Source organism: Diprion similis, chromosome 7, assembly GCF_021155765.1.
Source record: "Diprion similis isolate iyDipSimi1 chromosome 7, iyDipSimi1.1, whole genome shotgun sequence".
NCBI lineage: Eukaryota > Metazoa > Arthropoda > Insecta > Hymenoptera > Diprionidae > Diprion > Diprion similis.
The window spans coordinates 5,274,298-5,300,654 of record NC_060111.1 but is presented as its reverse complement, the minus strand read 5'-3'; the positions used below and the strand labels follow the sequence as shown (position 1 = coordinate 5,300,654).

The 26,357-nt window shown below is 35.5% G+C and overlaps 1 protein-coding gene across 1 annotated transcript in view; it reads right to left on the bottom strand.

The window, feature by feature from the left end:
* Positions 1–11,343, bottom strand: part of LOC124408149 (disintegrin and metalloproteinase domain-containing protein 10) — a 148,663-nt gene extending 137,320 nt beyond the window's left edge. The window contains exon 1 of the mRNA XM_046884886.1: positions 11,250–11,343. Within this exon, the coding sequence (XP_046740842.1) occupies positions 11,250–11,325 (76 nt within the window). The 5' untranslated portion in view covers positions 11,326–11,343. The remainder of the gene's footprint in view (positions 1–11,249) is intronic.
* Between the last annotated feature and the right edge of the window lie 15,014 nt (positions 11,344–26,357).

Genomic DNA, 26,357 nt, shown 5'->3' with positions numbered 1-26,357 from the left:
CAAACAAAGAACAAAGTTTTTCGATAAAATTGTCGAAAACAGTCTTTTGAATAAAGTGAAATCGAACGAATCTATTCGATTTCAGGAATTTTTTTCTAAAATTGATCGATTAAAAAGAATTTATTTTTCCAAATTTAAAACCAGTATTATTCTGAAAATAATATATCCTGGAATTGTCAGGGTGTTTTAGATCCTAACTTGAGTCGACACCGTGAAAGATGAAATAATACGTCACTTTCGTCTCGGTTTTGAGGTGAAAAAATTTGACATTATGATCAAGTGAGAAATAAAATAAATTAAATATATCTACTATGGAACTTGAGGAAAATTATTAATTTTCAGCCAAACATTTTTAATAACAATCCCATATTGCCCACCAAGTAATGTCCTGAAAATTTGTAAAGTTATACCTAATATAACGGGTTTAGGATTGAAATTCTAAAGAGAGACACACGCGGTGACAATTATCATTTCACCAGAAGCATAGAGCCAATGAAACGGATGAGATAAAGGGAGAGAGAGAGAGAGATGAGATTCGAAATGAGAGAGGAAGCCGGAGAGAATAGCCCCGAGCCAATAAACTGTGCGAATGCAAATATCTATTCCATATTCAATTCCGTCGGAGGTAATGGAAAGTTTCCAAGCTAACGGTCGCTGCTGCTTCTTCTCTCTTCTCGACGGTCTTCAGGACATGTCACAAAGTCGAACAAACTGCTTTATAATACTTTCCACACTTGTTTACTTCGATTTGCGAATGTACGTCGATTAGAATAAATTTTTTTTTTTTTTTTTTTTTTTTTTTTTTTGAATTTGAACCCTTTATACGTACGTTTATATATTTAATACAGAAAGATAAATGGTAAGTTTTCTCGGTCGGTAAGGGTAGGAGTAGGTACACTACGCAATCTTAAAAATCCGTGCTAATAATATTAATCATCGAGAAAAACAAAAACGTCTGAAGATACGTGATTCTGCAATTAAATTCAAATCCTTCTCCCCCAATTATCGGTGTATTCGTAATTGTAATTCCTGGGGAAAAACCACACGGTTCGTGGACCAGAAGACAAGCGTATAATAGATGCAAATCAAAGTAATTGGAGGGATATAACTCAATCCAATTCGTCAGAGCGGTTTGCGTAACATAAATAAAATTACGCCGTTTGGCCCTCTGCAAATTTGTTGTTCGATTTGTAGGGTGGAAATTTTTTCTACAATGGAAAATATATATATATATATATATATATATATATATATATACAGGGTGTTCCTTATTTGGGAATGGTAAAAAAAAAAGGTCAAAAAATCCATGCTGGAACCCCTATAATCGATTCAAAATTATGAAAAAATAACTCTCTAATTTTTTCAGATTTTTATTTCATTTCCCTTGTCTCCCTATTTTCGGATGAATTTTCAAATTACTCAAAAACATACGTACACATACTTTATTCGAGATTAAACGATATTTCAAGGTTAAGTGTGTATGCAAAAAGTTTGTAATTTCAAGTATTCGTCAATTTTCAAAACATGAAATGAAAAAAAAAATAAAATAAAATTATAATCAAAGTAAAACGATCTCCGACATACTTTCGCTTACAGAGTTGTTCTTCGAACGTAAAAAACTGATCTTTCTCGGAACACATAAATCAATTCATCAATTCTTAATGTTCAAAAATATATTACACACAGCGAAGAGAAGTCAGAAAAAAAATCTGTTCAAACTATTAAGTATACTGATCGGGGGTCGCAGTTTGTATGGAATTCCCCATAGATAGACCGAAATTTAATTGCGGAATAACCCATAAAATAACGAAAAGTGAAATAAGAAGGGGAAGGGCGAGGAAAAACGAAGGATAAAAAAGGAAAAGAAAAAAAAAAAAAAAAAAACGTTCGGTGTATTTCGCGGGGATAAAAATTGAAGAACCCTGCTGCAGCAGACCGATGAAAACCCGAACGGGCGCTTTTAAGTTTTAAGCTTTCGAGCTTTAGTGGGCTTTGAAACGACCGTCCCGGCGAATCCCCGGTGTTTTTGAGGTTTCGAAACACGGACGGAGAAATCGCCAACACTGTGGTGGTAACGAAACGTGCAGCGAACGTGCGTCGGAATTTGCCAGGGAATCCGGGTTTGCTCCCTGCTTAAGCCTGGAAAAATGATTCATTTGAACGCGAAACTACTCGGGGAAGGGGGGGAGGGGGAGGGTTGTTTTTCTTTTTTTTCTATAATTGTTCTTTACCCAAAAGTCGTTTTTTATTCATAATCTTTTTTTTTTTTAGAATTATTTTGGGATCGAATAAATAATTTCTCTGATTGTGCGAATTGGTTAAAAACTTTTTCAAGTCGTCTGAAAACTGTTTTTTGTTTCTTACTTTTTTCGTCAATATTCTTTACAAGATTTAATCTCTAGCAGCTGAAGAAAATATCGTTTCTTCAAGACTGCTTACTAGGGTGGGGCAAAAAAAAAAAAAAAAAAAAATTACCATTTTTTTGTCTCTCTCTGATCTCTTAATATTAATATTAATAGCTCAAACTTTTACACAATTTTTTTTTTATCGTCATCTTGAACAATACTCTCACGGTGACTATCGAAAAAAAAAAACGAAAACAGCCATTTTTTTTTTGGCCCACCTCACTGCTCATATTGAATAAAGTCCAGATTTCAAATCCCTTTCGTATTGATGAGAAAAATCAAGATATTGTATCGAATTACTACGATTCTTGCGTTGGAAAATATCGACCGATTTGTTAGATGAATTAAAAACAGAGTGAAATGGTATATTTACTAAAATTTAACAAATGAAAAATCAGGCTTAGCGAGTGAAGATTTAAACAACGTGCCGCCATAGTGTTGGAAGCGTGAAATCGGATGTGAATATAACAGTCGAAAATGCGTTAGCTACCTACTGCGCGTTGATTTATTCTGCAAGTAAATCAAACATGGCAAAAGCTGGGGAGCCGGAAGGGCGATTCGTTCCCGTAAATATTGAGATTCTAAATTCCAATTTTATTATTGAAATACAAACAGCGTGAGTTTCAACATCGCGTATCTTATACCGAGACTCTTTTCGTCTGTACACTAATACAAAGTGCTTGGATGAAAAAAAAAAAAAAAAAAAAAAAAAAAAAACGAACAGATTTCAAAGGAAAAAAAATTACACCGATAATGACGAATTATAAGATGGAAGGGGATAATTCAGTGAAGACGGATGGAATCGAGGAAACTCGATGATCGTATCATCCTAAGTCACGACGAGAAGATCGAGTGGCTTTTACAGCGGAATCTTTTTCGTCTCAAGTTCGTTGATCTTGTTTGTTTCCAGCCGAAATTTCATTCCTTATTCCCCTTATGCTTTCAACTTATTCCAGGCACCTCAACCGCCGCTCTCTCTCTCTCTCTTTTTCTCTCTCCACTCACCCCACTCGAGCGGTTGGCCAAAAGGATATTTCGAATCCTTCGCGTGTCCCATTAATCTGAGAAAACCAGCCCACTGATTGATGAGATGAGATTTTCAGAAAGATAGGATCTTCCGCGTAGCCGAGAGTTTTTTTTTTTTTTTTTTTTTTTACTCCGTATCTTCCACGTTAAGAATATCGCGACGTCGTCGTCTCACAGACCTCCGGACCCGAAAGGTAGGAAAAAAAAAATAAAAAGCATAATCCAAGCGAGTCGCTTATTTCGTATGTCTCGAGTAAAAAGTCGAGAAACTCAAGGGTCTCGACAAGCGAGTCACGAAAGCCGACTGAGAGACAGAAGCGGGCACATGCCATAGGGTGGAAATATTCAAAGGGAGAAATTTTCACCGAGCAAAGTAGAGAGCGCAGGCAGGTGCTTATGCAAGCGATAAATTTGAAACGTAGGTGGGTAGAATCAACCTCCTCCTCCCCCCCCCCCCCCCCCCCTCAACCACCTTTTCTATACCAATTCGCGATAAAGTGCCGCGCAGTGGGTAAAGTAAATTCGGAATTTCGTCCGATTCGAAACGATTTTTTAATTGGCAGATCAACCCGCAAATCCGCGAGGGTGTCGAGAAAAAGAAAGTCGAAGAATAAAGTACGTACGAGGAATAAAGAGCCTTTCTAATGACAGGCCCGCGGCCTCGTTAAAGCCAAGGGCTGTCCTCACACACGTGCAGGTGGTAAGCCTTCATTACGTTGGATCCCCTTATCGAGGCACGGCAGACGTTCTGGATCCGCGTTATTTTCCCTCGCGAATGGAGTAAAACCGAAGTGTGAAAAGTGAGCATAAAGGAGAGATTTCGCACCCCGAGAGCCGAGAAGTCGGGTCTTTTCTCTTGTGAAAATGTAGCTAGTCGTGTCGTAATTTTTTTGAAGCTTTGATCCCACCGCTGTCACGAAATTTCATCAGATTACCGGGCGCAATCGTTTCTTTTTCGAATATCGAGTTACGAGGAAAATTCGAGTAGTCGATCGAATTCGGAAGGGTGGTAATTTGAAGAAAAAAAAGTTTCGACGTTTTACTTATTTTTTCATATATATATTTTTCAAATAATATCGTGGCTGATTGAGACTATCCGTTGAAACGTCGTGTAGTTGCGAATTCTTATTATTTTTATATATTGTTTATAAATGTATATAACCTCTTAAGGCAAGCTGTCACACTTTTACTTCATGATGATTTAATTCCGTCATCAAGTAGGAAAAAATCAAACTAATACAATCAGGCTAACAGCTGACCGTATTTTTTCGCGTATGGATGGTAGACCAGATATATAATCAATTACGTTTCATCGATTTATGTGACACGAGTGATTTGAAAGCGAAAAAATAACGATTCCCTTCTATTAAAATGAAAAACTTAGGTTATGTGTTGATAAAATGGCACCGAGAGCCTGACTCTCAGATCACGAGAACATACATTTTCGAATACCTCGATACATCTGTATCTATGTAGGAGAAAATGTATCTTTACGCAAGATAAGAAGGATAAGATGAAGGTGTATAATATATAAGGTATAATAGTAATATGTATAAAATTTTGCGAGTATTTATACGCTGCACTGAGGATAATATTATCCGCAGCTTTTATATCCAAGATCGCGACTGCAGCGGCGTCGGAGAGGTTATGTCAGAGGGTAAAGTAGGAACATGTAATACCGGGCATACAGGCTGAGTGTAGTAATATTATGGAAATTAATATGGCGGGTGGTTACGCCGCGTTACGTGTAAGAGGGGTTGGTGGCGTGGAGAATATCAAATGTCAGGTGAAATGGTAGGCAAGACAAATAAACTCGCGTGTTCTCGTTACGACGAGACCGTTCTGTCTTATCTCCATTCTCTCTATATCTGTGGCTCAGCCAGCCAGCGCCAGCGCAGCACAGCGCAGCGCTGCGTGGCAGTCAAATGTAGATATTTGTCATTTTGGCTTATCCACTCGGTGTCGCTGAGCCATCGGTTTATTACACACCCGCCTGGTGAAGGTGAAATATTTCCGAATCTAAAAGCGTTGAAAGAGAAAAATGACTCCCCTAGTAAGTTTACCTTCGTCCAACTTTACCTCCCCAATATTTTACCCTGCTATGCAGACTCGACGGTTGGAAACGCCCATTCGAATACCTACTCAGAAGTTCATTATTCCATCCCCTTATTCTCGAACGTTAATAATTTTCGTTCAAGTTTTGACGTGTGGATATATTTACAATCGAATCAATCTTCGAAACAGTAACAAAAATTTGAGAAAATTCATTCAATGAAACCCAAAATTTTGCTAAAAATTTCATTTCACCCGCCCCTTGTTAGCCGAGTGTTTTTTCCGCGAAGGGATAAGGAATATATTATGCACGAAAAAAAAAAAAATTGAATGAATATATATATTTTTTTTTTTAAACAAAGTACAAATCTTTGCGTTTAACAAATTTTCGTATATTTTGATTTGTGATTTAAAATTTTTTTATTCATTATTAAATTAGACTAAAAATTTGTCACGTAGCCATTTTGAATAAAAAAATATCTTGTCAAAATTATCAAATATCCGCATTTTCATTCATTTCCGTGAGAATTAGGCTAAAAACGGTCCCATTTGCAAGTTATTTTGGCTCGTCAAGGTTAGTTTGCGTAACCGAGTGAATGTCTGTATCCTTATATATATAGGGGATGGTGGGGCGAAGTGAGTCTCAAGGGGCAAAGCGGGCACCTTAAATATTTTGATATATCAAAAAATTTGGGGGCAAAATGGGCCCCCGTAAAATTTTTTAAATAACAAGGAATAAAATTGACTACCTGAACATGTAATCAAATACAAATTATTCGAGAATCATAATTACGATAAAGATGTTATTTTGATTTTAGTCATTATTTTCTTAAGGGGTCCACTTTGCCCCGCCATCTCCTGATAACGAGTTTGTCGATGTTTGAGTACATACATATCGGCTCTCAGCGTAAACAGTAAATATCGCAACACCACGTGTAATTAGCGATGTTGAACGAGTCTACTCTTGTGTAACTTTTGCTTTAAACACGCTTGCGCGAAATTTCGCGAAGGGCTCTCCGAAGTCGACCCTTGAATCGCGCGTTGTGTGTTTACACGTGTAAAACTGACGTACGAATAATTTCCCGGCATTGCCTTAGTCCAGAATCATCGTCATGCTAGAAAGAAGTGAGAGAAAAAAATCAGTGCTTTTGAAATTTTTCCTCAATTTCGGATGAATCCGCAAAAAAAAAAAAAAAAAAAAAAAAAAAAAAAATTCAAACGAGCTTTCGATATACCTAATTTGATCAAATTTGTCTATACTTTAAAAACCAGTTAAATTACGCATAGATATTCACAGAATAATTGGATCAGTAATCAGTTGGAATTGAATTGAATTGAAAAAAAAAGAAATATTTTCTTGGAGAGAAAAAAAAAAAAGAAAAAACAATTAACAAACTGTCAGCTTTCATAAAAAAAAAGCTCGGTCGTTAAAAATTTTAAAAATATTGTACGTCACTATAGATTTTCTTTCGCCAATTTACACCTCACGATTTTTTCTTGTCAATTATTTCTTTGCAAAACGTTCAACATAAACTTTGGACAAAAATAACGAATTTTTTGTTGAAATGTCAATTCATAACTTCAATTATTATATTATAGTTAATTACCGTGAATCGGAGAATTTTTCTCTAGCTTGTTCTAGTATTGAAATATTTTTCTTAACGATTTTTACCACTCATATTCGCATGAAGATGATAAAACGAAATCTGTACGCGTGCGCGTAACTTCATCCGGCTAAATTGTAAAACGAAATAATAAAACGCAAAAGAATGCAAAATTGAAGAAATATAATAAAGATACAGCGCTATAACGAAGAAAAATATTTTTCCACTTTCTTTCATAGCACAGAAGTCCATCGTTTGCATTGAAATTCGCGTGTATATAAGAGGTATGCATATTATAAAGATAGTATAAATATATGTGTCCGTTGAAAAATTCTTGATAAAGTATACATCTCTGATTTGTGAGAAAATTGCGTTTCGCTTCTCATTAATTTCATTCGTTACATCGTGAGATTCAATAACAGAATGGAGGGGCGATAAAAAAGAAAAAGAAGAAGAAAATCGAAAAAAGAAATGAAATTAAATAACAAAACGAAAATATACGAGAAAGAAAAACAGGAACAAAATTAATAAGAGAGGCAGGAACGGTACGTAACGAATCTCCGTTATGGCGCAGAATCCTCGTCTCGGTCATTCGCGGAAAAATCTACACTTGATTGCTTGCCAGTTGGTAAAAGAAAATTTGAATAAACATCCCCGACAGCAGCAGCAGCAGCAGTACTCGCCAATTCATTCATTTCTTCATACAAAGTTGTTTGACGCTAAATCTACGTGCAGTGCAGACATCATCGTAATCGTGTAACAATTTTACCACGGTTTTGCCACGTCTCGCGATTTACCTGCATCATATTTACTCGCGAGTACTACTGTACGATAAATGTGAGAATAAACGTGCGATTTCCAGGTTTGCAGCATGTCGGGCTGCCTAGCACTGGGGCGCGTAAATATCGGTAATAAAGAGCTGAGTTATCGGTAGGAAACTCGGTAGGTAACGAAGTTTTTCTCCTGAAACTGCTGCTCACGCGTTACGATACCGATAACTCGGTTGGCCGTCCTTACCGATATTTGTACGCCTCTATGGTAGGCAACTCAACAGCAGTGTTTACATAGAAACACCCTGTATACATATATAGATTGTTTTAAACCCCTTTTTTGTTCCCTTTTTTTGTACAAGTTCTTTTTCTCTTCCCATCGGGGAGGATCCAGACGTTGTTACTCCTTTGCATGCAGCCACCCAAGAGCTGGGATCAGGCAGTTGTAATAAACATAAATTCTCCTGACGCCATGCCCAAACTCTTCGACCCGAAAGATTTAAATTGAAGTGAACATCGATGAACAATATAAGTCTGGATTCCAGGGCTCTCGACTGTTCGTTCGTTTATTTCGTGGCGACAAATTCAGGGAAAGAACTGCGTTTTGCAGACGGAAAACCGTAGTGGAGGGAATAATTGGAGAAAAATTCAACGATCCTTGAGAATAGATCGAGAATAAATCGACAGATCGGTAATCGTAAGCGTCTTAAATAAAAACTCGCTGGATAATTAAAAAAAAAAAGTAAGCACGTTTAGATGGTCGCATTTCTAGTTTTTAATAGCTCAGCTCAAATCGTTAGATTATGGAATAGTCGTGTTCTGATAAAAATTTTCGTACGTAAAAATATGAAGGTTATGAACTTCGCCGATAAACAATAAACTATAGCGTTTCAAAATGAAATTTATTATCTAAATAAGAAACAATGAATAATTAATGAATTCTTCTAAAAAAAAAAAAAATGAAGCGTGATAAACTCTCGGAAAAGTCGTGGAAAGTCCTGAGAGAATTATGAATTCTTTTGAAGTTCTCGGTACCACCACTTTGCACCGAGAGTCAAGTGGTATTAGAAAAAAAAAAAAAAAAAAAAAAATTAAACTGTACCGATGAACCGTGTTTCCAGGTGAAAGAAATCATTTTTTACCCTATTTTACGATGGTATTTGAAAGTTAATAAAATAAAAGTCACGAAGCATACCTCAAAGGGAAACACCAGATAAAATAATTCTTTTAACGTTAAAAAATGTCAAAGGTGCAATGGGTAGAATTTTTTTTTTTTTTTACTATATTATATGATATTTTGTGCGGTTTCATCCCATTTCATATACGACATACGTACATTATGAGAGTTCATTTTCGGTGGGGCGAGGATGGGAAAAAGTTTTTCCTGTAAATGAAAAAAGTTGCCGACAGTGATATCGAAAAAGTTCAGCCGCAGAGCGCGGGGCGGTGATATGAGAATACAAACGTCACGGACCAGTGGAAACTGCTTCCTTCGCGATTGAAAACCGAGGTGAATGAACGACCGCTGTGCCACAAGGTCTGTGTTCGCCCCTCGAATCCCATCCCATTTTCACCCCCCACAAATGGTGCATTTTATTATTTTCGTTGAATATAAAACGTAGAGTAAAAATAAACTAGAAATTTCCCCTCGTTAATCCTCAACTTTCATTCGGTATACACGATTCTTCCTTAACCAAGACTCTTGGACCCCTTCAATTTAAGCTTCCACGCATTTTTCTCACGAATATTCGGTGATAATTAAATCGTGTTAAATTTGGAATATTTAAGCGGATCTAACAATAATTAATGTCAATCAAAAGAATTAAATTCAGATCAGATCGAGGTAACGAAATTCAAATTTATACAATTTTGGTAAAGTTGAAAAACAAATGTATCGGAATGGAAATTTTTAATAAGTCTTCAGAAAATTAAAATATCCCGACTCGATTGTGTGCTGAATAATTTTGCCCGTTTTATTTATTTATTTATTTTCAATCAATTATAGCGACTTTTTTTTTTATAAATTCATATCATAATCTTTTGCTAGCCATATTTTTGTCTTTCGAAATTATAACGCGAGATTATTGAGACGAGGATTGAATCGAGAGATCGAGAAGAGTTGAAAGCGAATTTGCATAAAGCGTGAGTGGAATCGTATATATATATGTATATATATATATATATATTTATTTCCTCGGCACATACCACATCAAAGAAGAACGGTTGAATCGCGGATGGGATTTCAGAGGGAACAAAAGTAGGGCAGGAGGTTGAAACGCGTTGCCAAAAGTTGCGGAATCCCGTAATCTGTCGAGATTTTCTCCCACGTTCTCCCCCTTTCGGTTTTGGCCCCATAAATACCTTATACGCGGGACAATGAAATCGCTTTTGCGAGGGTCGTTCGACGGTTGATAAAAGATGACGGGCTGGGGTGAAGAAAGTTGCATTCGACAAAAGAGAAAAGAGACAAAAAGAAAAAAAAAAAAAAAGAAACCACGTATGCCAGTGAAGAATGGAAAAATAATAATCCGCAGCTCGTACCGTACGCGGAAAATCGTAAAATGATAAAATCGGTAAAACTATACGTGGGGTATAGAACTGCGTTAACCCTCTGAATAAAGGGATGCTCGGAATAATTTCCCAAGTAAAAAAAGCGACGCTATTTGTTGAGAGCGACGAATACTTCACTTTTCGAGAACTCAATTCAGCATCTGATCCTGTTTTGATAAGAATTTTTCTCTCTCTTCTCTTCTCGACAAAAATAAAAGCTGTTATAATATACCGCAAAAACATTGTGCTGAGTTTCGTCAACTTCAGAAATTCGATTATTCGTTCTCAAATTATCAAAACCATTTTCATTTTCGAATGATCGGCTTGGTATCGGTACGATCGATTTTTTGCCCGACGATATCTCAAGATCGAGTGAACGGACTTCGACGATATTGATCCCAATCAACGACGATCTTCTTGACTGAGAATAAATTAAATGTTGAGCAGAGCCGGTCGAAAGTCTCGCTTTATGAATGAAAATTTTCACTTCTGTAAAACTTTGATTTCCACCTAACCTAACCTAACCTAACCGAACATTTTCGATATCGCGTTACCCCAACGATCTACCGATTTTACTGAAACTTCCTGCTTATAACTGACGACTCTAACCTAACCTAACCTAACTTAATCGAACATTATCGATATCGCGTTACCCCAATGATCTACCGATTTTATTAAAATTTCCTGCTTATGTCTGACGAATCTAACTTAACCTAACCTAACCTAACTTAACCTAACATTGTCGATGCCGTGTTACCCCAATAATCTCCCGATCTTACTAAAATTCTCTGCAAATAACTGAAGAACGAATGAAAATTTTTTCTCCAGCATTCAAGACTTACCATTGAGCTGCGGTATTGGAGAGGCGGCAGCGAGGCAGATACACGCCAGCATTACGGAAAACATTTTCAACCCCATCCACGTCGAGCGAACTGGAACTTTGCAGCCCCTTCCTCTCCTCCCCCCCCCTCCTCCTCCTCCTCCTCCTCCTCCTCCTCTTCACCCCTTCCTCCCCTCGTTCCGGTTTTGGTTCTCTTTCACCTCCGAGTGGCGGATTGACTCGCACTCGGCACGTGATATTGGGATTTCCCGGGGTTATCAGCCCTCCGTCTGCATGCTTGGTTGCAGAATTGCGGGTCTCTGGCTTTGCGGCGAAAATATACCCGGACAAAGGCTTTTTCAGATAAGTTGCACAAGAGCAGCAGCTGCGGTTGACGATTATCGGACGGATTCAGATCGTCCTTTGCACCTTTTCCGAAGCGACGAAGACATAATTACACTCTCGATCATAACTCGTCGATCATCCGTTAGGTCCGCGATGTGAAAAGTAATTTTCTGCAACTACACTCACGCGCACTTCTCGTCTGTAAAACTTTTTCTCTCCGTAATTTTGATCTGCACTCTCACTTCGGCATAGCTCGTTTTGATTTCGATTTGTCTTGTTCTTTTTTTTTTTTTTTTTTCTCAGACCGTTCAAATTCACCGACGATGATTATACACACTTATCGAAATTTCGTCTGGTTGTAACGATATTAATTTCGCTGTCAGTTTCATTCACGAAAATTTCAATTTTTTCACTAAATTCACTAAACAACGTTTTGTCAATTACCTATTAAATCAAAATGAACAACTCTGCTTTAGCAACATTACTGTATTGTTATTCAAAACAAAACAAAAAAAAAAAAAAAAAAAAGCTTTTCATCACGCCGGATTTCAATGATACAGTTAATTTTTTTTTTTTTTTGCAAAATCAATTATTTACCTAATTATCAGTTAATCTCAGCAGACTTCGAATAATTTCTACTTATTGAAGATCATTTTCATCGATCGAAATGAACGAACGGATTCATGAAAATTGATAGAAAAATATGATTGTTGTTATTATTATTATAATATTGTTTTTTTCAAAATCAAGTTTCCAGTTTTCACGATATTCTTTGTTAACGATAATTGATATGACATTTTTCTGGGGATAAAATTTTTCCTATTTCATTGTCAGTAACTTTTTCAACATACATATATATCGAATAAAAACACTCGACTTTGAATAATTTGAATATCATAGAACAATTTGAAAAATATTCCCCGACAAAATGCGGCGTATAACAACTCCTGTCTACAGTGTGTAAAAATCGAACCTACCTAACAATAAGTAGAGTACCTATAGATAGGGGTAGTAACACAGAACGGGTTTACGCAATTAGTAACAAGGGTGTAAAGTTAAACATTCGCAAGTTGTTTAAGCTCTGTTCGTTGTTTGAACTCACGATAGTAGCTTCCGAAAGCTGAGGGTAAACGAGAGAGAGAGTGAGAGGAGAGGATAGCGAGGGGGAAGGGCAGAGGAAAGGAATCGGGTTGCTTTGCCCCGAAAAGAGAATACACACGCGTGTATATCCCCTGTAAGATTCTACAGGGTGTGCGTAAATCTGTGGAATCACCGTTGCTATTTAGTCAAAGCTGAGCGCAAAGCGCTCTCTTCCAGAGCTTAAATCTCAAAACGCGGCCGCAGGCGGCTGGATTACTTTCCGACTCATAGAGAGAGAGAGAAAGAGAGAGAGAGAGAAAGAGAGAGGGTTTCCGGAACACCGGGAACAGAAGTTCGGGGTGGTTGTACGTGGCTTGTCCCTCTCTTCGTTCGTTTTCCACATGCCGACCAGCCGAGCCGAGTTATTGCCACTAACTTTATCCGCGGCCCTCGGCTTCCTGCCGGTCATCTCGAAACTCTAATTACTTACGTATACAGAAAGAGAAAGAGAGATAAAGAGAGAGAGGGAGAGAGACTTCAATGTTTCGTTAAGACTGTCTTGTTCACTTCGCGTAATTTGATCCACATGGGAAAGAGTTTCGTACAAAGAACATCAGTTTGGTGTCACCCTCTGATTTCGTTGATACTCAGGCACATGTTGTGGAACATTGAAAATTGAGAGACACTTTTTTTTTTTTTTTTTATTTTTTATCTAAAGGGGTGAAAGCGACACCTAAAGATGGGCACTAAACGGGGTGATTTTTTTTTTTTCATACGCTTGATGAATTTGAATAAAATTAACTAAAAACATTTCAGGGTTGGTTACAGTGAAATATGTACATGAAACGCGTCAGGAAATCACCCCGTTGAGTACTCATATTTGGGTGTCGTTTTCAACACTTTGAACCGTTTTTGCCGCAGATGTAGAAACAAAAAAAAAAAAAAAATTACTTGCCTCTTAGTTTTCAATGTTCTACAACATGCATGAGTCTCAACGAAATCAGAAAGTGAGATCAAACTAATGTTTCTTCTTAGTACTTACACGTCTGGCAAGCCTTAGTGACCTGAAAGTTTTTCAAAATTTTTATCCTGCAGCTTCATTTTCAGTAATTCGAAAGGGTAGAAAAATTTTTCAATTTTTTTTTTTTTTTTTTTTTCCATTTTTGACCAACACTTTCGTCCTGGAGATTTAGTGAAATTTCTGGTTAATACAGAAAATAAAAAGAAGGGAGGATAATTTTTACTTAGTTGATATTAAAAACGATTAACGAATAAACGTATAATTAATGAACTAAACTAACCTTAATTAACGAAGTTAAAAAATCAAAATAAGGGAAAAGAATTTTTATTTCATTGATATTAAAAACATTGAACTGAATTAAAATTTAAAATAAGTTTGTTGAATCTGCATAACAATAATAAACCTAATTTAAACACGAAATATCATTTAGCCGATTGATCCGAATAATATTTTTTTATAAATTTCTTTTCCTCTATATCCGTACGAGTTTTTCCATTAGCCTAAAACAATTCCGTTCTCATTCTCAGATCTCTGTCAAGTTACGTATTACAAGTCAAGACAAAAATATGCCCAAATCCTTTCGAGTGAAAAAAAAATCAAAACAAAAGAAGAAGAGAAAAAAAAAAAAAATTGCAAAACGGTTCTGCGAAAAAAGCAAAACAACAAAAAAAAATCGTAATCCCGTCTCGTCGATCCGTGGATAAATAAATAGTAAAATTATAAAACAATACTAATAATAACAATAAAACAGCATCGCCGTATTTTTCTCGAAGGCCAGATCGATGAATGGGGAATTCGTTATGAGCCGATAGCCGAGGGGGATTGACGCCCCTGATTTTGCGTCAAGAACCACAAGGTGCAGTAGCTTGGGGGGGGGGGGGGGGCGAGAAGGGGGAGGGGCGGGGGGGGGGGGGGGGGGGGGGGGGGGGGGACGAACGACGAGAAGCGACTGCGAATTGACGTCCGCATTTAGCCTGGCCCGGAACTCCTCTCTTTGCCGCTCTTCAATATGTCAATAATTGAATGAGTTCCTCGTTTCGAAACCGGTGATATTAAAGGGAGGAATGGAAATAGGGGAGAATCGAATCGAATCGAATCGAATTGAATATTGCAACAGGCTGTGACTTTCCCTCGATCGACTTTCGCCCCCATAATAACACATGCAATCGGGTTGCGCTACTATGACGAGAAGCTGATGATGATCAAGCCTCAACTTCCGATACATCGAAAACTCAAATTTTCATTCTCGATTTCTAACGTCAGATTTGACATTACCAACTGATAAGATTAGAGGCTATTCGTTAGTTGTGCGAAGTCGATTTCAGCCATTTTAACCCCCCCCCCCCCCCCCCCCCCCGTTACCCCCATGTAAGAACACATAAATTTTCTCGGACTCCCCCTCCCACTTTTTACGTAAGATTTGACCTAAAGTTTTTATTTAAAAGCTTCAAAGTGTGTAAATATGAACACATTTACGATTTTAAAAACTTATTATGAAACAAAAATTTTTTTTACACAATAACAATATATAAATGAAATCGTATATTAAGAATTTTTCAATAGATCTCATTGTTTTTTGTCAAACGTCTATGTACAAATTTTTTTTTCTATATTTTGAAACTTCCCATTAATTTTCACTGCGATTTTTTAGTTTCCAGAGACATTGCTGTACGGACATTTTTTCTTAATGGAAAATTTCTATGACGCACATTCCGACTTATAAAATGGTAACTTGGACTTGTGAAGGTAAGGAACCTTCCTCGTTTCCCGCGAGAAAATAATTCTGAATTTTTTTTTTTTTTTTTTTTTTTTTTTTTTATTCACGTGAAAATGGTAATTATTCTTGTTAATTAGTAAACTCGAGTATAAGAAATAGTTGAAAAATTATATTGTGAAAAAAAAAAAAACAAACAACAGGTTTTGGGCAATATAATTTTTTCAATTGAAGTCACGCCTGACTTGAAGTGAAAGAACATTTTTCTTTTTTACCGTTTACCAAGTGACGAATATTGACAAACGTTTTGAAACATATTTCTGCAATATAAATAACCGTCCCGTACAACAAGTCGAATAATTCGAACGTCATGAAAACCTATATAAATCGAACCCAACTTATTTCCCACTCAAAGTAGGTATAACTTCAAACAAAGTCTAACAGAATTGTAGGCCAGAAAAGAATGACAAAGGAAAAAAAAAAAAAAAAAAAAAAAAGAAAAATAATGAAAAAAAAAAACTAACAAAGCTAGTAAACAAAGATAATTTATTGAATCAAATGTAGTAAATGTGAAAGTTTATATACGAAACGAAAATATTTTCCGTTAGAATTCGATTAGGGAAATTACTTTCTGACGACAACGATTGGATTCTTTTTTTTTTTTTTTTCTTTCTGAGGGTATATATATATATATATACATATAAGTATACAACGTTCCCCTTCGGGAAAAATCAATTCATTTTTCATGAAGATATACCGCGTTCACTTCTGAAACAATAATATAACGACACAAAATGGAATAAACAATGCCTAGAATCGACCTACGAAAATTACCGGGGAAAACACGCGCATATTACAATGTACACATATATAGTATATCTATATACACACAGACACAAATGTCATATATAATAATACCTGTAATCGAAAAGCTGTACGACTCGATGGCAAAAGAACATTATATTCGTGTGTGTGTAATGTAGGTAAGTAAGAGTACACAGTAAAGAAGTAGTCAAAGCTTGTAAAGCCGGCTTCACACTACACAATAAATAAAGTTGTACACACACATATACATATGTGTATATATATATATATATATAGGGCAGTACAGCTGATTTCGATCTCTTGGATATGGCCGGAAATTTTTTTAAACGATTCTCCTTACTTTGAAAAGCGTTAGATTTTTTTTTTTCTTTTTTTTTTTTTTTTTTTTTTTTTTTACATTTTATTCAACACGGTTCGAATTTTCTACAAATTTTTTTTTTTTCAAAACCATTCATCCACCATATACTTATCGACGCGATTTAGAAATGTAAAAAAATTATTGAAAAAAATCATGTGTCAGATACAAAATTTTCAAACTTAGAGCTGAATTGGGGAGATTTTCTGATTCTTACTAGAAAAAAAAAAAAAAAAACAAAAAGAAAATACTTTCAAAACATTAGAACACTGCATATACCGATATATTTTCACATGTCGTACACCGGATCGTTGAAAATTTTCAATCATTTGAATCATTTTAAGATTTGCAATTTTTTTTTCATCAGCAAAATGAAGATGAAAAAAAGAGTTTAGAAAAAAATCTCAAAAAATTCTCAACGATCTGGTGTGAAATACGAAAACCTGTCAGCAACCATTCGTAGTAAAACGACTCCCACTTCTAATCTCGTTGAAGCTTTTTTTTTTTTATAAAAGCTCGAAAAAGTAAAAAAAAAAAAAAAAAAAAAAAATCTCCCCACTCTGGCTCTGAGCTTAGAAAATCTTGACGTCTGACACGTGATTTTTCACAATATTTTTTCGGGTTTTTGAAATTGTGTCGATCAATGAAATAGTTTCGAAAAATTGTAGAAAATTCGAACTGTGTCGAAAAAATTTAGAAAAAAAAATTTAATGCTTTTCAAAGTTGGAAAAATCATATGAAAAATTTCGGGTCTATATGTGTACATACACAATCAGTGGATAATATCGATAAGTGGCCTGTCGTACATTTTCTTTTTTTAATCCACCCCCGCAAACTAAATCGACACGTTTCTTTTTCTTTTTTCCTTTTCTTCTTTTTCTTTTTTTTTCTCGTCTTTCTTAACACCATTTTCTTCTCTCTCTATATAGTCCGTTGGCAACGGATTGCTTCGTGAATATTTACGAGGAATTGATCGCCACGTTAATGAAGTTCGGATCACACGATGAACGTTTCGCTTTAGATCATGTATAAAATACATAAAACACCCAGCAGCTTCTGGCACGCTTCACGCGACGTCGCGGTTATACAAGAACTCAGACTTTATTATGAGTTTGCACATTTTGTTGCCGGGAAACAATGGCAGGGAGGGAGGAATAATCACCTCGTAATTACACCCTTATTCAGTGGAACCTATACTGTTTGTTAATTTTAATCCTTTTTTCTTTTTTTCCTTTCAAATATATTTCACGTGCTTTGTAAAAATACAAGTTATTGTAATGTTAAATTAGTTGATCTTCACGACGGTGTATATATATATATATATATATATATATATATTAGGGTGGCGCAAAAAGACAGACTATTTTTTTTTTTCAGTCTCGTGTGACAAAATGTTAGTTTTTGATGTTTTAAGAGCCCACTCCAAAGGACAGCTCAAAAAGAAAATTTCAAGAGGTCGCTCCAAATTTTAAAAATGTCAAAAATCGTAAAAAAATTATATTTTCAGTATTTTGTTTGATTTTTAATTCATGTCGTGGTGTATTGTTATCGATTCTTTCTTACTAAATTGAAGAAAAAAAAAATGTATGAAATTTTAATATAAATATTAAAAGGTCGCTCGAAAAGATCTAAAGAAATGCACTAAAAAAAATTGAAAAAAAATTATGAGTGAAATTCAAAATTCAAATTTTGAACTGAAACTTTCGGGAACTTACTTTTTTTTGTCTATAAAATTATTGGTGTGTGGAGGCGCGACCGGACGATTAAAAACCTGACGAGTTTTTTAAATTTAATAAAAAAAAAAATAATTTTTTTTAATTATAGCGCATTTCTGGCGCTGCTAAACGTACGAAGGGCCTTTAAAAAAAGATTTATACTCCACATTTTCCGAAAACATAGCGTAAAGAATAATTATAATTATACATCCGAAGTATTGATTTACTATATTATTCGAAGGAAGGTGTACGTATAACTTGTACGTACGTACAATACGTTGTGTAATAATTAATTTGTTAGAAATTCTAGCGACTTGGTGCAGGTAAAGGGTGAAACGGCGGAAAATGGAGGGGTGGAAACCTATTTGCGGAGGTTTCAATGCGCTGGAGACTCTCTCTCTCTCTCTCTCTCTCTCTCACTCCGTTTGTAATACCTAGGCGAATTAATTAACACGACTACCGAAGCAAATCGGCACCGCGCATTCACATCTACATGCCACTTTGTTTAAACACCCTGTCAAAACCACGTGCGCCGGTGCTCGCCGGCCACCCGGCAAAACATCCCCCTTCACCCTTCTGGCGAGGCGATAAACACCGATTCAAAACTCTCCCCGCACTGCAGCCTTAATTAGGTATTACGTACTTCTGTCGATAAAACTGTGGGGTTAGTTTATCCAAAATTAATGATAAAACGGTAATTTTTACTCCTGATGACCATAGTGTATTCTTCAGGATCAAAGAACAGGACGTGAAAAAAAAAAGAAAAATATCGTTTATCAGTGTTTATGATACGAAATTATTCTTCTCGAGATTTAGTGAAATTCAAGAATCTGGATCGTTTCGAAGTATCCAAAATTGAAAAAATTGCACTAATTATTCTGATATCAATTAATAACTTGATGATTTTTTTTTTACACAATTATTTATCGATAGATCAATTATTTTGTTCACTCGTTGTTCAAATTCTTCGCTTCGTACACTGTTAAAAAGTGACTGTGAATTTAAAACACATTTATTGTAAAAAAGATTTGTCAAATTACGAAATGAGGCTGCAAATTTACAAATTCAGTTTAGCGACGTAAATTATTATGTATTAGCATTAGATTTACGATAGTAATGTTTGATATAACTAAAATTATAAAGAAAACACGAGAAAGTAATTTGAATATACCAAATTATGTGGTAAATTTATTGCATTTGTAAATTGAATAAACAGTAAATTTATAGTGAATTCAGTGCTTCGTATACGAGTAAAACATCCAAAGTTCTATGGAGAAATTCTTAACAGTGTACGAGTATACGTATTTCATGGGGGTCGAGACTCCCCCATTCGCGTTAGCTTGACTTTCACCAAATTTTTCCTTCTACTTTGAATATGAATATTAGGACAGAGATTTTTTTATTTTTTATTTTTTGAGTCGAAATAAATAAAACTCTACTTTTGAAAAATAACAAGTAAGTAATTAAACAAGTAAGTTTAAACGAGCTTTGAGTCCTTGCCAAAAAAATCTCTCTAGAAATTGATCCAAATGAAATCGTGGGATTTTTGTTATCAACGAAAAAATTCGCCTCGCCACAAATTCGACGTCGGCATTTCAAGCATCTGCCACGTACTACACAGGCGAAGGGTTGGTATATATATATATGAAATTCCAACGAGTCAATCGAGGCCACGTAGGTATACGTATAACATGTGCTATATTGTATGTATAGCTATAGATACAAATGGATGTAGTGTAGACGAGACCGAACCGCGATAAATTTGTTTGTTTGTTGGACGCGTGTCACGTGAACCGGATTTCCACGATACTAAATCCGCGCAAAGCGATTTCGCCCAAGTTTCGAGCAGGACGCAATAAATCGTTTGAACAGTGTCTAAAAATTGTGGTAAAAAAGGGTTAATTTTCTTCAATTAAAAGTAATAAAAAATCGCGTTTTTTTTTTTTTTTTTTTTTTTTTTCTTTAAGCTGGAAAAGAAAAAGCTTTTCAATTAAATTCACCCCCCTTCGCTAGAATTCATTTTTTACAATTCCTCCGAAATGGGAATTTTCAAATTAATTATTATTACACACGTGTATGAAATCCAGACGGTGAAGAAAAGGATCACCACGATTTCGAGGATATCGGAAATCTGTCACTGAAAAAAAAATTAATCCCGGATCGTTGAACAAATCGGAGACCAACGACGGATTGACGTTTGCCGTAAAAGAGAGAGAGAGAGAGAGAGAGAGAGAAAAAGAAAGGAAAAAGAAAAAAAACCACTCAACGATCTTTCAACCGTAAAAGGAAGAAGAACTAAACAAATTTTCTTGGATGATTTTTAACGCACGATTGAATTTGAAAGTCGCTCAAGTAATAATCGAAGAATCAAACTTGTCGACATTATATCCGTTACGAGACATATTATTTACTTTTAACTTGATTTATCTTTTAATTTAAAATACTCAAAGTGATTGAAAATATTGAATACAAAAGCACTGATGAAGAGGAAAAAGTTTTTTCCACATTAACAACTCAGGATTGAATATTTATTAAACCTGGGCGAGTGTCACGAGGTGTAAAGAAAAATGAAAGATAAAAAAAAAAAATCACATCATCGAGTGAAATGATTAATCGATCCACTTGAGTAATCGCTTTGAAGTTGATTGAACAACAGAATGAAAATCCAGGTGAAGTCGAACGATTGAAAAAAGTTTAATAAAATAATTTCGAAGGATTCAAACAGATGAGGAATAAAATTTTGCCAATTCAAGGATGAGAGAAAAAATTTATTCCACCGACACATAGCTGCGCACAATCATTGTTAAAATTCTGTAAACTTGGAGAAAAAATTTATTTTATTCAACACTTGTAAGAATCGCTCAATTTCCACCGGCATTCACTCACAGCGATTTTCGAACTTCGAACTTCGCATAACCGTTCAGGAAAAGATTTGATCGTGACTTGTGAGAATGATGGACAGTCCAAGTGAATCTTTCTCAATTTCTCTCTCTCTCTCTCTCTCTCTCTCTCTCAGCGTCGGGTGCAAAAGTCACGTGTCACGTTGGAGCAACCGAAGAAACATCAACAAGCACCCAATGAATCCAAAAAAACCAAAGAAGATTCAAAATTTCAAATCATATAAAGTTGAAAGACGAATAAAAAAGAAGAGACAAAAAAAAATCAGGGTGTTAAACAATGAAAACAAAACCACGTTGTTATAGCCACAGACGATCTTACTGCCACCCGAAGATAACTCTTTCGAATGAATCAAGAGACACGTTTTTTACACCAATCGAGTGTATCAATTAAAAACAAAAACGTCTATAACGTAAAATTTCGATACAATTAATTAGTTGATAACGAGCTTAAACTCTTCCATCGTGATTAGAGTAACTGAGAAAAATCCATTCTCTTAAATTTTGAACAGATCAACGTAAATTCATGTAGGTAAGATAAAAAAAGGAAAAAAAAAAAAAAAAAAAAAAACGTCGCAGGGGTTTTCGTTGAAACTGACCGCCCGACGGTGAGCAGAAGCTACGTTTCTAATATGCAGTTACGATAAAGCAACTTCGGTTGGATACTCGGTGGCGGCGTTGAGCGGTGAGTTTCACGTGAACCTCGCGTTCTAGGGGTAGTTTTTTAATTGATTTCTGTACCGATCGGCGTGATCGTTTCACGTTTAAAATCGACTTTGAACGACTAATCAGGGTCGGTAAAAACTTTCGGACGCAGACGCGTCGCGTGGTGTTTTAGCACGTGGTGAGAACATCGCGACTCGACGGCTCGACGGGCTCTGAAAGCTCAGGGCGATTCGCGATCCGGGAAGGCGACTGGCCCGGTGGAGCGCGCCCGGCGCACTGCTCATCGTACGACGATAACAAACCTCCGGTAGGGGCGCCGCCACCCCCGCCTCCGACGGAGGGGTTGGGGGTTGCACGTGTGGAGCGGCGGGGATACGCGACGCGACGCGACGCGACGCGTTGCGTCGCGACGGCGAGGCGGTTTTGCTACCCTTATTGCCTGAGGGGTGGTAAGACGTTATATTTTCTGGGACTAAATTTACCGGGATGAAACAATGGGATTTATTTTTTACAACCCCCTTTGCAGCAGCACCCTTCTTTATTATGGGGGTAGTAATGATTTCGTTGCAGAGTCGATGGGGTGGGTTTGAAATTCGGATTTTGGAAGGTTCTGAAAGCGTAGAATTTCGCAGTTTTTGCTGGTGAAAGTTGAATTTAGGAAATCAAACTCTGACGAAACCTCTGACGCTCGAAATTTCGAAAGGTTTCGAAAATGAAGAGATTTTAGAATCTAAAATATCGAAGTTCCGAATGATCGAAGATTTTCAGTTCCGTGAATTTCTGGCTTGGTGAAATTTCACCACTTTTTGAATTTTCGATGTTTCTAGGTTAGGAATCCTGGTCATTTTGATTTTCGTTTTTTAACATTTTTTAACAGTTTTGTTGAGTAAACTATACGCTGTGTGAGTATATTTTCATTTTCACTTCATCGAAACTTTGTTCTATAACTTGAATTTCGGAACTTTGACTTCTTTGCTTTCCGACCGTTTGAAACTTTGTTGTTTTGTAAAAGTTTCATTTCTTTGCTTCACGTTTCGACACTAAATAATTCGGAATTAGACACTTCCCAACCTTTTTTTCAATCACTCGTCTTTACCCCATGAATTTTTTGAAACCCATGTCAAAGACACCCGAATCGATTTTTATAAAACAGGAAAAAAAAAACACCTAGTTTTCATAACAGAACATTTTCACGCAAGATTGAAAGTCGATTGATGATTTTTTTCTATTTTAAAAATGATTTTTTCCATTCTTTTTTATCGTTAAAAATGTCGGGCAGCGTTTTAACACAAATAAATTTTCTTTCGAAATAATGATAATTGTTCTAGATTTAGAAAAACAATTAAGTTTCAGGACTAGAAAAACAATTTGAAAAATAAGTAATTGAATCGGAAACGCCGTACGAACTTTTGAACAAATATGAGAATACAAAAAAAAAAAAAACGATTTGAAAACTAGAAAAAAAAAATAAATAAACACCTTTCCACTTTCAATCCAATACAAGCAATTAGTTGAGTAAACAAAGAGAAAAGAAAAAAAAGAAAACAGAATTCAGTTTCAAAAAGTTGAAAGGGAGCAAAAGGTCCGCAGTGAAAAAAGTAAAATTTACAGCCTGGGAATTTGACGCTCAGAGTTTAAATACCGCTGAAGGATTTATTTTTGCTAATCTCTTTTGATCCTTTTTTTGAATAATCGAACACACGCCTATCTCAGCTCGGGGTTAAAAAATCATTTTCTCTTTCCTACAAACGAATTTAACCCGTCAATCTTATCGTAATTCTATTAACCTAGAACTTTGTACTTGAAAAGTAAGTTTTTCAAAGATTGCATGGAAAATCTTCAAAGCAAAGAAAAATGATGCATGTCAAAAGATCTAAGAATCAGAATTTATTAGCTTTATATCTGATTTTTGATACTTTGATATAATTTTCTATAATACCAATATACTGAAAAATTTCAATCAGTTCAAAGCAAGAAATTTATCTCGGCATAAGATCGTAAAATTATCCAATTTATACCCACAACCATATTTTTTTTACTTTCCTTCAATTTTTGCATCGTCATACTTGAAAATCTAAAAAGTCATGAATAGAATTTCACTAAATATATCTTGGTCCTTACATAAAAATACAATAATCATAACAACGCTTGCATTTTTTCAAAACAAACAATATAAGTTGAAAAACTAAATTGTTAAAAATTTTCCCCTTTTCTCGTTAAGAAATTTGATAATTTTCTTAATTCCATGCCGTGAAAGAAATATATAGAGATGGTGGTGAATTATAAACGTAAACCAATATAAAAATTCAACAAAAAAAATCCCAAAATCTCTTTTTTCTTTCAGTATATAAATAGATTTTGTCGTAGTCTCACTTAGATTTCCATGTACAATCGGTTTAGAATATGGAAATTGTAGGAAAAAAATTAAAACAAATTAAGGAAGCTTGACGAGATTGAGAATTCTGTGGATTAAGGAGCACCACTGGTGAGAAATTTAGAAAAAAATCAATTTATTTTTTCATATTTCGATATTTTATACCTTTAAAAATAACATACTCAAATTTCAAGTACATATCTCAAACAGTTTTTGAATTATATTTCTCGATTTATAACCATGAAATTACTAACAAACTTCGAACGCGTTTTTCCTCAAAACTACATTGTTCAAATTTGCTGCAGTTATAACTCAAAGACAAATCATCCGATCGATTTGATTCTTGTTGCAGTTTCGTTTACATATGTTTCTCCATACCATAAACCTCCAATTTTCCGTTTAAATAAAAAATGCAATTTTAGCAGGCCAAAAATCATCTAATTTTCGCGTGGAATTTGAAACTTTTTTTTTTTAAACTCCGCCATTTTATGAAATTCAATTTTTTTTTTTTTTTAATCAAGGATCACGGTACGAGCAACACCTTCTAGTTAAACAAATTTTTTGGTTTTTTGATTTCAGGCACTGTGTCGGTCGCTATCACTGCAGTATCGTAGTGGAGGGACTTGTTTTTGAATCCCTGAAAGATTGCGAATAACTCGCTAAATTTTGAATTTTTCAGTCCAAAAATTTGATCACGTGTTCATTATAAATCCAAAAATATATCCTTAAAACATAAAACCATTCCATGAAGTGGTTTTTTTTTAAAAAAAAAACTGTACAAAAATCACCTTTTTCTCAGACGGTCAGACTAGCGGTACCCCTTAAAAGATTATTTAATAATCTCTGTGGTTTCCTGAGAATTTTTGCAATGGCACGTTCGCCCGTTCAGATCACGACAGGGATTTATCCGTGCTTTTAAGAGTCCCCGTAAGGAGAAGAAAAAAAAAAAAAAAATTAGGATGAGAAATAAGAAGAGAGAAAAAAAAGAAGAAAAATAGAAGAAAAAAAAATTCCTCACCCAAGTGATTTGTGATTTATGATTCGTAACGTTTCGCCAATACGGTGTCCCGAGACCTCATGCAACTCTCGAAACTCCGAAGGAACTTAGTTGGCTCTGTAGGCAGCAACGCGACTTGACGGGACGAGCGACGAGGGTTGCCAGGAATAGCGATCCGCAAAAATGAGAAGGGTCGAAGGGCGAAGGGACCGCCCGCTAGTCGCCGGGGTGCGTAAACAGACTGCGGAAGGGTCACACGCGATAAAACTTAACCCGCGTCCTTGCACCTCACTGCTCTTAAAAGAAAAAAGAAAGAGAAGAGAGAAAAGAGAAAAAAAAGAGAGAGAGAGAGAGAGAGAGAGAGAGAGAGAGAGAGAGAGAGAGAGAGTAAGAGAGACCCTCGGGTCGAAATAATTCCCGAAAAGGGATTCGACACTTTTCACCCAGCTATAAATATTCCTCGATTTACGTTTCTCGTCTGGTTTTATTTACTACAACGTACTTGTGTGCGGTTGCAAAGGGTTTGGAATAGAGAAGAAGAAGAAGACGAAGAAGAATAAAAAGGTAAGAAAAAATAATCTTCAAACAATTGAGTGACTACCACCAAAGTACATATTTTCTCTATAGAATGGTGAATAAGAAAATAATTAACGATTTTCCACCGTGGAATCTCCTGGAAAATTTTGTTCAGGTTCAAAGATAGATTCTGTCGAAAGATGAGCGTTTTAAGTTTTTCTGAAAAATCGTGCACAATTGATTTTTCACCTTTTTTTTTTTTTTTTTTTTTTTTAAACAATTTATGAAGAAACACGTTGTAGCAATTCGATTATTATCTTTTTCTTAATTTGTTATTACGCTTGTCGCAAGTATTTCCTAAACACGTTCTTTGAAAAATAAAAAAAAAATAAAAAAAATATTACAAAGAAAAACAAATGTTTGAGAAAAAAAAAATTTAGACTCACGAAAAAAACAAATTATTTCTATCACAAATGAAACGTTTTGCCGAATTACGATCCGGGAAACAAAACATACTTTTCATTTGAAACGGACGAGGAAAGAAAAATTAGCAAAATAAAAAATTCGTCTTCTCATTTTTCAAAACTTAGTGACAATCAATCATCACAATGTAGAAAAAAAAATG